This window comes from Glycine max, chromosome 20, assembly GCF_000004515.6.
Source record: "Glycine max cultivar Williams 82 chromosome 20, Glycine_max_v4.0, whole genome shotgun sequence".
Lineage (NCBI taxonomy): Eukaryota > Viridiplantae > Streptophyta > Magnoliopsida > Fabales > Fabaceae > Glycine > Glycine max.
The window spans coordinates 37,838,689-37,851,645 of record NC_038256.2 but is presented as its reverse complement, the minus strand read 5'-3'; the positions used below and the strand labels follow the sequence as shown (position 1 = coordinate 37,851,645).

Genomic DNA, 12,957 nt, shown 5'->3' with positions numbered 1-12,957 from the left:
ACAGCTGAGGGTGTTTAATGCATTTTGACCGTTGGATTCTCAAGGTGGTGGAGGGGGTTTAGGTTCCATGTGGTAACTTTCTTTTTTTTTTTTTGAAAGAAGGCTCCATGTGGTAACTTAATCCATGATTATTTTGTGATTGATTAAATTGGGTTGATTGATATTATTTGATGGGTATCAATTATACTTGCAATAGTCCCCTTTTTACCGATTTCTGTTTGAATGTGCCGTTGTTGATGGACTGCTTTGTGTGGTAGTTAATTTTTGCTTGTTCAAATTGATTATTTCATTGTGATCAATTAATTGGAATGGGGATGTGGGAAATTGCAAATGGTTAAAATGCTTCCCATCTCGTGTATGCTGAATTGTTGCTGCCTGAGTCGGTTGGAGTTATTGTCTTAGCAAGTTGAGGCTCATATGACAGAAGGAAAAATCGTGAGAGTGTATTCCAAAAACATAATAAAATCTGTTGAACCAAAGGTCTATTGGGCCAGTATTCAATTCAACCCATTTATTTGCAAAATCATCATGACCAACATATTCAAATGTATGTTGTAGAGGATGGGGCCTAACACTGACAGGAGGTTGTTGTCAAGTCCTCTAGCCTTTGAAGATAGAATAACACATTTTCAATACATTCTTTTTTAATGTATATTTTACTATTTGTAAAAATTTATTGAAAATTATAAAATTATTAAATAAGGATATAAAAAGTTATAATTTTAATAAATTTCAACCTAATAATAAAAAATGTACTGACATTTCTCTTTGCCTTGTCCGAAGTGGCATTAATTTGTTGTTTTTGTGGTTGAGAAAAGGGACTTAATAGATATCTTTATAAAAAAATAATGAATAAGCGAGGATAATGTTCACCCTTGAATTATTTATACTCTTGATAAAAAGAATCGTGTACGGTGCGAGTACCATAAAATTTAATTCATTTTTTGGTACGACTAAACTTGTGATCATGATAACAGTAGTATTATCTTGGCTGGATTTGTTAATTTATTAACATATGAACTGTGGTGGATTCAGAAATCTTATTTTAGTGAAGACAATTTTTTTTAAAAAATATTTTTAAAGAAAAATATTATAAATTTTTACAAAATACACAATGTGTCAGAAAAAAAAAACATATATTTTTACAAATTATAGTTACTCTTTACACATTTTTAAAAATATTGTATGATTTTTTTTATTGCTAATACTATAAAAAATTAAAAAGCTAAAATAACAAAATTAATATCAATTTATTCTCTTTTATCTCTTATAATATTTTTACATTCATTTAAAGAAAAAAGTATATATTATGAGAGTAAAACTAATTTTGTATGACGCCAAAAAATAAATATTATTATATATATCCATGTAAAACAAAATTCTTTTGAGGATAATTGCCCTCATATCCAACATGGTGGATACGCGCCACTGCGTATGAATGTTGGTTATGTCTTGATAATAGTTTGAAGACTTTTGATTACTTACTTCATTCTCAAAGTCAAGTCAAATAAATTATAATTTTTTTTATCATTTACCTAACAAAATAAAAAAATAGAGATTTAAACTTACAAGTCTATAATACCGGAAACATTATATTAATCTACTCAATAAACCATCAGGTTTGAATATACTTACAAGTTGAGGTAGTACAAATTTGACTAAAAGTTGAATACAAGCATGTCAACAACCACCAAATGTCAAGATGGTTCCATTCCAAATTTTCCAACGAGTAGACTAGTTCTTGAGGCTGTTCCTTCTAGATCTACATGCATTGCCAATATCAAATTGTCTAACATCACACACAAAAAAAGAGGATAGTAAGAGTATGAATATTGAATAATACCAAACTAGCGTTGTTCATTCTATAATTCATACACTTAATCACTTACTATTCCAACGCTTGTGCTGGGCGCGCAACATGTTTCTCTCAAACAAGCATGTTGATGTTACCTTTCTTCTGTTCCTATTTATGTTTGAAATTGGATCATCTTCAGCAGCACCCGTTTACAACGCTAATTACTGCCCAAACAACACATCGTACAATTCCAACGTAACATTCCAAACCAATCTCAGAGTCCTCCTCGCATCTCTCGTCTCCAACGTGTCCCAATCTGACGGTTCCTATAACTCCGCCATGGGAATGGGGACCACAAGCGTCGCCAGCGGCCAATTCCTCTGCCGCGGCGACGTCTCCCCCGCCACGTGTCAAGATTGCATCGCCAGCGCCGCCACGGAAATAACGCGACTCTGCCCCAACAAAACAGAGTCCATAATATGGTACGACGAGTGCACGCTCCGTTTCACCAACCGCTACTTCGCCCCCACCAGCATCGACCCGGGAGCGAGGTTGTCGGACGACAAGAACATCTCTGCCTCCGACTTGGACAGTTTCAACCAGACATTGTTCGGTTTGTTGAACGAATTGGTGGAAGAAGCTGCGAATTCTCAGTCAGCGAGGAAATTCGCCACCGGCGAAAGCGAATTCGCCGGGTCCTCGCCGGAGAGAACGGTGTATGCCCTGACGGAGTGCGAGCCGAGCCTAACTATTGCTCAGTGTGAAGAGTGTTTGCAAAACGCCGTTTCGACTCTTCCGTCGTGTTGCGGAGGAAAACAAGGCGCCAGGGCTCTGCTTGCGTGGTGCAATGTTAGATACGAGTTGTTTCAGTTTTACAATACTAGCGGCTCGTCAGCACCGTCATCAGGTAATTTTCTTAAATAGTGCTTATTGTCATTCATACAAATTCTATGCTAATGGAACTATCTGAGTATAATGTATTACACAGTTAGTATAAATTCACAATCTTTACATTAATAGTTTAATTTCTTTTAGAAAAATATATTAATGGAGACTAGTTGGATGCTCAATAGTCGTTAATGAATGACAGTTTTTAGTGTATCTGTGTGGTGAAGCCTTTCTTTCTTTTTTAATTACTAACGCCTGATTTTTTTTTCTACAATTATTTATGCAGGAAATAAGAAATCTGTAGCACGAGTAGTCTTGATTGTTGTCCTTGTTGTTTTGTCGATAATTCTCTTATGTGGTGTCTGCTATTTCATATTGAAAAGATCAAAGAAGAAATCCAACACTCTTCTAAGGGAAAATTGTAAGTAATCTTAAAAACAAACCCAAATACATTCCTCATTTCTTTAAAAGGCTAAAAAGGACTAATTTTATCTTTTGCACCTGGATGTTACTCTAGTTGGGGAAGAAAGTGACACTTTGGAGTCTTTACAATTTGGGTTGCCCACAGTTGAAGCTGCCACAAAGAAGTTTTCACATGAAAACAGAATAGGTGAAGGTGGATTTGGAGAGGTTTACAAGGTGACAAAGTGTAACTAAAAATATATTCATGTTTGTTTCTATTTGTTTCTTGAAGTAACTAAATTGATTGTGTTTTTAGGGTATTCTTCCAGATGGACGAGAAATAGCAGTTAAAAAACTCTCACAAAGTTCCGGACAAGGTGCAACAGAATTTAAGAATGAGATTTTATTGATAGCAAAACTTCAACATAGAAATTTAGTGACATTATTAGGATTTTGTTTGGAAGAACAAGAGAAAATGCTCATTTATGAATTCGTGTCCAATAAAAGTCTTGACTACTTTTTATTTGGTAAATCATTTTAACTTACCTCTTGTTTTTCTTACCAATATTTATATTGTTGAACTTTAAAATTTATGCGTTAAAAGAAAAATATTTCTTTATGTACTTATTTTGCTTTAAATGATTTTTTTTTATTTACAGATCCCCGTAAGAGTTGTGAATTGGATTGGACAACACGCTACAAAATTATTGAAGGAATTACACATGGAATTTTATATCTACATGAACATTCACGGTTAAAAGTTATACATCGTGATCTTAAACCTAGTAATGTATTATTGGATAGCATAATGAATCCAAAGATTTCAGACTTTGGAATGGCAAGGATTGTTGCAATAGATCAACATCAAGAAAAAACAAATAGAATTGTGGGAACATAGTAAGTATTTTCAAACACATTTTTTCTTCTCGTATTTCTTTCTAATTTTATTTTTTAGATAGAATTTAAAATTTATATTCTTATTAAAATGGTAGAATATTTTAATGTACTTTTAGTTTTTATTTATGTCAAATATGTTCATTATGGTATACAAAATTTCTAATATTGACATTTTTATATAGTGGTTATATGTCTCCGGAATATGCAATGCATGGACAATTTTCAGAAAAATCAGATGTTTTTAGTTTTGGAGTTATAGTTTTGGAGATAATTAGTGCAAAAAGGAATACTCGTTCTGTTTTTTCGGATCATGATGACCTCTTGAGTTATGTAAGTATTAATTTCTAGTATATTGTTTTACAATATAATTGACGTTAATCAAACAAAAAAGGCAACAATCCCATTAATATTTGGCTTATGAATTTGTTTGCAGGCTTGGGAACAATGGAGGGATCAAACGCCATTAAACATATTAGACCAAAATATAAAGGAATCTTGCAATCATAGGGAAGTCATTAAATGCATTCAAATTGGTTTATTATGTGTACAAGAGAAGCCAGAAGATAGACCTACCATGACACAAGTTGTTTCATATCTCAATAATTCTTTAGTTGAGTTGCCATTTCCAAGAAAACCAATCAATTCTAAACAAAATGAAATAGTTCAAAAGATGATAGTAGGAGAATCAAGCTCAGGTTCTGCACTATCAAATAATGGAATGTCTGTGAGTATATTTATTCCTCGGTAGTATTTGTAGACTTTAATATAAATAAATTTTACATCCTATGTAAATTGAGTTAAACTCTCCATTAATATGATATTATTTAAATACAAAAATTGTTTCGGTAACATTTCATATGATATAAAAACATACAAGTAATTATATTTTCATTTCTTGTACTTTTGATTTTAGTCTTCTAACTTTAATTTTGATTAATTTGGTTATTAAATTTTACAAAAATAATGATTTTCATCCCTTTTCAGAGACAAGGATAATACTAAAGATGTATGAAAATCATTATTTTTATAAAGTTTAGTAATTAAATTATCAAAACTGATGTCCGAAGACTAAAACAATGATTTTAAATGCTCTTCAGAGACACTAAAAACAAACATAATAATGATATCCACTTTTCATCTCTATGTTTTTTAGATTATTTTATCCCTTAACTACCATTATAAACTACACCACCGTTATATTTTAAAAATGAACTGTCCTATTGAGATAAAAGAATAAAGACATATTTTTCCTTTAAATTGTTTTTGTAAATGTAAAATATACTTTATTTATTTATTATAAATGTTAATCAATAATCTATAGTTATTTTTTTAAAAATAAAATCTATAACTATTATAAATATCCACTTTTCATCTATATATATTTTTTTACTATTTTATCCCTTAACTAACATTATAAAGTATACCACAATTATATTTTAACTGCGTACAACTTTCATTATCTCTCTTTTTTCCTAGCTATAATAATATATAATTTATATATTAAAATATTTATTTATTATAATTTAAATTTTAATTAAATAAAAATAAATATTTAGCCCCAATACGCATCCCAAACTGCTAGTTATATGTATAAAACTCAAGAGTCAGGAGGAAACAATATTTCGCGCGTTGGTCAATAAGTCCGCTAAAATTGACCAGCGTTCAAAGCTGAAATGGAGATGCATTGCTACTGAATGGCATAATGGGCTATACATGCATCTTGAATATAAAACTAGTTGAAGACCCATATACGAAATTTGAATTAATCAACTTCACTTCTGCAGTGTCTCTTAAGTGTGCTTTAAAGGAACAAAACCGCAACATTTCACTCTTCTAAAAGTTGAGTATGTATTTTTCTTTATTAGAAAACAATGAATATATTGACAGTGAAAAAATATATTTTTATTCAATTATAATTTATAATTTTATTATTTTTATAATAATTATTTTAAAAATTATATTAATCATGATTTTTGATAAGTTAACCATATAATTTTTTATATTAACAATACATAAAAGTTAAATTTTTTGTGTGTGTAATATTTGAGTGTGTACAAACATTAGCATCCACAAGGAGTTGGGCATAGTCACAAAAGTAGTTTGAGATGGTTGAATATTTTTTTACTGGTTTTAATTTTAGTGTGCGAAATATATTTCTAAAAGAGAAAAGAGAAAAAATATTGAAAATATTTAATTGGAAGAATGAAATGATAAATCATCAAGTTATGCATATTCTAATTTATAATTTTATAATAAAAAATGGAAAAGTTGAAAGGGTGTTCAAATGTAGTTCTAACTGCTTTGAATTTGCACAATATACAATTTTTAAAAAAAATTAACGATTTTTTTAGAACAAAATACACAAGGAACTCTTCATAAAGTATCTATAATAATATGATTTTGTCATGGTCTTAAGAAAGATCTCATAGCAATCAACAGCGCATAAATCAGGGACTTTCCTACCAAGTAGATATATATTGACTTTATGCTTTCGACTTTTTGATTGTTTCAAAGAACCTGTCTACGAAAAGTAGCACATCTCTTAAATCTTCATAATGTTTTCAACTTAAAACTTAGAACCTAATCTGGTTAGGAAACATTATCCAATGCCTATGGCACCTTCAAGACTGATATCCGTTGTCTTTCTCCTTCTTCTTACACTCCTATCTTATACCACGGCTTAGCCAAGCTTCCTGTTCCATTTCTTCACGAATGATAAAGGTAACTACACAGACCCACCTCAATACCCTTTTGTCTACTTTGTCTTCTTCCAACACACAAATTGATTCTGGCTTCTACAATTCCTCTGAGGGCCAAAACTCTGACAAAGTTAACGCAATTGGGATGTGTAGAGGTGATGTTAAGCCACACGCTTGCTTAAATGATTCTAGAGTCCGATGACGTGATCTTATTAAGAGCGGGTCGTTTGGTATAGGTCAAGGAATCAGATAAAGTCACTTCCAGAGATGGAAGAAGATAAGTCAGAGATACACGTCACAAGGGTTTAACTTTGATAAGTTTAAAATTGATTAGACAAGGAATCCTGAGAGAAGTTATCACGAAATACATAAGTATTTTTTGAAAAAAATGTCAAAAGTTCATTTCCTTCAAAATGAGAGTTGAATACATATAGTGTAGCATTAACTGAAATTGGTGCAACTAAGAAGGTATAGGATTCAACCACCAATTTATTTAATTTAATTTAATTTTAAAAATAGAAAATATTGAATATGAACCTTCAAATTACTTTGGACCTTCAGTAATTAAGATTCTTGGGAGTGACTCTGGTTTTCGTCCTTCTTCATTTGAGCCTTGTGAAGTATAACTGTTATCATTTGTTGGAGGGTATTCTCTGACTGTTTGGTCTTATCCCTGTCATAGGTCCCTGTACTTAGACAGCTTTGGAATTCTCATCACTCACACAGCGTTGTCCAACCTAGAAAGAGGCCATTGGGTGGTATGATAATTGCATGCTACGCTACTCAAATCGCTCAATATTCGAGACCATGGAACCTGACTCTACGTACTTTCTGTGGATTTAACAATGCAACTGATATGGATCAGTTCAATGAGGGTCTTAGGGGCATAGTGGATGGTCTCAGAAGCAAAGCTGCATCTGGTAATTCCCTTAAGAAGTATGCTGCAGGAAGCGCAGCTGGTCCAAGCTTTCAAGCAGAATTTTCTCGTTAGCCATCATGCTTTTACTGATTTGGTGCTGTTAATCAATCTTAAATCACCTTTTAATAACTTATATTGATTAAACTCTTTTCCCACCTGTGGCTGAAATTGACGATGAAATTGAACCAATTGAGACATTGCAATTCAACTTTGACATCATCAGAATGGCTACATTTTACAAGGTAAGAATATGCGGCTACGTTTTAGATAAATGTTAGTTCTCAGATTCTGGACTTGTTTTATTCAATGACTATTTGCTCCGAATTCACATGTATCAGACTCTGATATATTTTCAGGGTAAGCTTTCCAATGGCCAAGAAGTTGCGGTCAAAAGATTATCTATGAATTCAGGACAAGGAGATGTAGAATTTAAAAAAGAACTGCAGTTAGTGGCCAAGCTACAGCACCGAAATTGAGTCAAACTACTAGGTTTTAGTTTGGAAAGAAAAGAAAGGTTACTGGTCTACGAGTTTATTCCCAATAAAAAGCCTTGATTACTTCATATTTGGTAAGTTCGATCTTATTACTCATTTCTGCTTAATGGTAATTGCATAATTATTGTAGACATAGTTTAAAAGGTTATTCTTTGGCTTGGTTTAGTAGATCCAATTAAGCGTGCACATTTAGACTTGGAAAGGCGGTATAAAATCATAGGAGGCATTGCTAAAGGTCTTCTTTATCTTCATGAGGATTCGAGACTACGGATTATTCATCGTGATCTCAAAAAAAGCAACATTCTGTTGGATGCGGAAATGAATCCTAAGATATGATATTGGATTTTGGCATGGCAAGATTGTATCTTGTGGATCAGACTCAAGCAAACACAAGTAGAATTGTCGTAACTCAGTGAGTACGTACCATGATATGAAAGTGTTAATTAATTGTTTTCCTCAGTCCTTACTCCTTACCAACCAAAATGGATGAAAATTTTGTACTAATTGAGCTTGACGTTATTGACATGTAGCTGATATAGGGCACCCGAATATATAAGGCAAGGACAATTCTCTGTGAAGTAAGATGTTTTCAGTTTTGATGTAGTGGTTCTAGAGACAGTAAGTGGCCAGAAAAATAGCGGCTTTCAACATGGAGACCATTGTAGAGAATCTAATAAGCTTTGTAAGTCTCTTTTTTCTTTTCAACGTTTTCTTTCTTACTCTTTTTAAGTATAAGGTTAGAAGTTGTGAACTAAGTGCTAAAATTTTCAGCAATTTTGCAAATCCTTTCAGGCCTGGAAAAACTGTAGGGAGGGAACAGCACCAAATCTCATAGACACCACATTGGATACAAGTTCAAGAAACGAAATGATGAGATGCATCCACATTGGTTTACTGTGGTGTTCAGGGAAATTTAGCTGACAGACCAACCATGGCTTCTGTTGTACTCACGCTTAATAGCTACTCTCACACACTCCCTGTGCCTTCAGAGCTTGCCTTTTTTTATACACAGGAGAGACTTGTCAGATATTCAATCGTGGGAGTATAGTTCATCAGGCGCAACAGAATCGAAAAGCAAATCTGTCAAAGCATGCTCTAGTGAGGAATCAACATGAGCTTTTACCCTCGATAGAATTTAGTGATACATTACAGTCTTACAACTGACATTTTTTCTTTTTCTTTTACCGGAGGATAGTAACAAATTGGCCATTTTCCCATCTAGTATGTATATTTTCCATCTACATCCTGAATTTATTTTTAAGTTGTTGAGTTTTGGCATTTGTTTGTTGCTCTGATGATGACATGTTAGTTAATAAGTAATAGCTACCTACCGTTGATGTTACCCTTATACTATAGAAACCTATTAGATTGTGTGGGCATTGGCCGTTGTGTATATATCGAACTTAGAATGAAGAAATTTTTTTATACTCCTAGGGTATCTATATATATATTGCACTTAACTTTCTTCATTTGATAATTTTTTCTTATTTTTAAATAAAAAGGTTTTTAATTCACGAAAAAGATAAACATGAAATAATGGTGAGTGCTATTTTAAAGGAACGAGTGTGTACTATGGAAATACTGAAGAAATTTCATTTAGAATGCTTGGGTGCCTTGTGAGAATGTGCAACATATATGTGGGTTATATATCTTAGTGGGCAAGTCTCGTGGCACAGATTAGATTAGATAATACTACAAAAGTTTTGATAGGACAAAATGTTATGAATTTTGTGATTAATTTAGATACACGCTCATGTGCGTTGCACCTGCATTTTAAATTTCTTTTAAGAAAAAAAAAAGTATGAAATTTTTGGAAGTAAGGAAGAAAATACCAGGAAGCTTGAATATATGTGGCTCTAAATTTGACAAGGAAATCGATGGTGACTGGTGTACTTTGCCGTAAATTACTCGTTAACTCCTGTCACATCACATTCATCCACCTTTCCTAATTCAGAATTGTTCAAAGTCCATCCGAAGCTTCGTTCGGTGGTCAACTAAGTCGTTAAACTTTGTTTCTTAGATCTAAAAAATAAAAGAATAAAAATATAAAAAATTATTGAATCAAAGTAGAATGCAAAAGATGAGTCTTATTGGAACGTATCATTTCACTTTATTTTTTTATACATAACATATAAAAATAATCACCCCTCCCTTAGTTTTAAATAACCCGACATCCCTTTCTCATTTTTCAAATTTCATCTCCTTTTCAATAACCTCCTCCCTCTCTCAGTTTTAAATCACCCGAGACCGCTTCCCCCATTATCCAAATTTCATCTTCTTTTCAATAATCCTCCCCCCACTCAAACTCTATCTCTTTCTTCCTAAATTTTCATCTCTCAATCTTTCCCTTTTCTTCTTCTATTGTTTTAAAATTTATAAAATTTATTACATCCTTGTGTCATTCCCAAGCATAAAAAGGGTTAAAAAATTAAAAATTATTGTGGTTTCCTCAAAACCTTAGATTTGCTAAATTTGGGGATTTTGCCCAATCTCTTATTCTTTTATTTTAAATGTGTAAATCCTCTGGAAAATATGATAGTTAATTCTTTCAACAACATATTTAAATAAATGCATTTCAAAGGGTAAAAAGTTCACGTTCACTTTTCTAACATCATAATAAAACTTGTCCAAATAAATAATAAAATTATCTCGGCTCAAAACAAGATTGTCTAAGTCTTCATGAAATCAATATAAAAATCTATACATCAATGTCACATCCTATCAGAGCATTGTGTTTCAGCGTTTTCTAATATAAGGTTTTCCATAATCATTCACCTAACCATCTACTCCCACGAACACAAAATTTGATATCATCACAGAATCCAAACACAAATAACACACGGGGAATGAGTTATCACATTCTTAACTAATAGAGAGAAACAAGACAACATAGATATACATACCATATAATGAAATATAACTTACTTAAACATAACTTACGTCATTCCATCACATGTCACGTAACACCACGCCTCAACCCAACACGCCTCATTTATTTTCTCATCATTCACATATTCAAGGGTGAACCACAATATCACTCAACCAATCAATATCAATTAATACACAGTGTTATGCAACAAATATACTAAGACTCAGTCCTATATGCAATGTGGTACCATGTTAGTGAAAAACCTCATCGACGCCTAGGAGTACATGACAAGACAAACCACACACTAGTAAGTCAGATCACTCTCACTAGGTAAAATCATAGGAAGACCAGTTAAGATCATACTGTTTCGTGATAATGCTCCAACCATGTGAGATCGACACAGACTTAAAGGAACATTCAAACTGAGTGTATTTACCTTCAAGGCCTAGACTCCGAAGAGTCTATTAGGGCATCTCCCTCTTGATTTAGGTCCAACCCAAAAAATATTTTAACACACAGACTCTATCTATGAATTGTACAAAACACACAACTCCTTGATTGTTTTCAAAATAATTTTATCTCGTCGTGCTTGTGATTAAACTTGTCAGGTCCCCACAGTGGTTCCCATCACAATACTTGTCGCCTTTAAAAGGTCTTATAGTTGTGTGATTGTACGATTCCCAGCTCACAACTTAGTGCACACAACATCGCAATGCACATATATATTACAAGTCAATACATACTTAATTTATCACATACACCCAGTCTCGATCACAATGCTATAATCTCAATTTAACATTTTATCAAACCTCATGAATCATATACACTTTACTTATGAACTATATGCAATACACACAACTACTTAACTATTTTCAACATTAATTTAACTCGTTGTGCCTCAAAGTGATTCAACTCGTCGGGTTCCCACAGTGAATCCCATCACAATACTCGTCATGCAAGAACTCGTCTCCCTTAAAGGGTCTTACAATTGTGAGATTGCACAGTTCAAAACTCACAGCTCAATACATATAACATTTCAATACACATGTATCTCATCATTCATTACAAGTTCAATTTGTCACTTACTCACAATTTGAATCACCATTTCATAATTTCAATATAACAATTTATACAAATTCTTCTCACAACATGGGGAGTAAAATCCCTCAAATAATTTCACACAATCATATTAAAATCAATGAATCAAAATCATAAGTCAAAAATACGAAAACACCAAGAGCACTCAAGTTTATCAATCAATTCGCATCAGAACATCAATTGGTTCATCAAGCACAACAATATTGTATTTATAATCATAAAGGAAAATTATAATTCAATAAGCATCTCAAAATAAATCTTAATTAAATCCTCTAAGGATCCCTACACATGTTCACTCTAACCCCAATTATGATAAATTCATCTCTTACATCTAAGCAGGCTCACGTGTGTATTTCGACAGTAATAGCGATATCTCTAGCGGTTTCTTAATATTTCTCAAGTTTTTTCTTTGGTTGCTCTACTAGGGTTTCCAAGCGTTAAATAGAAGGAGAAGAGATTGAAGCTTTCATTCCACTGTCTACATACGATGAGTATTTATCCCTCCCCAAACATTATTTGAAAATCCCAACGGTTAATATTTGCAAAAATTAATTGCGAACCTTGTGTCAAAATTTCATAAAGATCCAACGGTTAGCGCTTCCAGAATTGTAGTTTTACTTAAACATGTTTGAGTGTATGCAGGAAAAAAAAAAGTTATGATGCGAAGGTCATTTCTCTCACCTCAGACATTGTTTCGTAAATTACAACGGTGAGAATGTTTGAAAGAGTTTCAAATCTAGTGCTAAAATTTTACAATGATCCAACAGTTAACAAATATGGGATCATCATTTTAATGAGACATGTTTGGATGTATTCAGGAAAAAAGAAAGAGTTTTGGGAGAAAAAAAAGGAAAAATGAAATTTGAGAAGAGAAAACATAGGAATGTATCATTAAT

At 32.5% G+C, this 12,957-nt stretch overlaps 1 protein-coding gene and 1 pseudogene across 2 annotated transcripts; both read left to right on the top strand.

The window, feature by feature from the left end:
* Positions 1–1,661: 1,661 nt before the first annotated feature.
* Positions 1,662–4,768, top strand: CRK81 (cysteine-rich receptor-like protein kinase). 2 transcript variants are annotated; one of them, XM_006605959.4, is made up of 7 exons: positions 1,662–2,702; positions 2,970–3,104; positions 3,201–3,322; positions 3,402–3,462; positions 3,745–3,982; positions 4,165–4,312; positions 4,416–4,768. In XM_006605959.4, the coding sequence occupies exons 1-7, from the start codon at positions 1,919–1,921 to the stop codon at positions 4,728–4,730; spliced, it is 1,803 nt and encodes a 600-aa protein (XP_006606022.2). In that variant the 5' UTR covers positions 1,662–1,918; the 3' UTR covers positions 4,731–4,768. The 2 variants fall into 2 exon arrangements, with proteins under 2 accessions (XP_006606022.2, XP_014627830.2); XM_014772344.3 differs by having other exon boundaries at positions 1,682–2,702; positions 3,402–3,612.
* Positions 4,769–7,537: 2,769 nt separating this feature from the next.
* Positions 7,538–9,527, top strand: LOC121174360 (cysteine-rich receptor-like protein kinase 26; annotated as a pseudogene).
* The last annotated feature ends 3,430 nt before the right edge of the window (positions 9,528–12,957 follow it).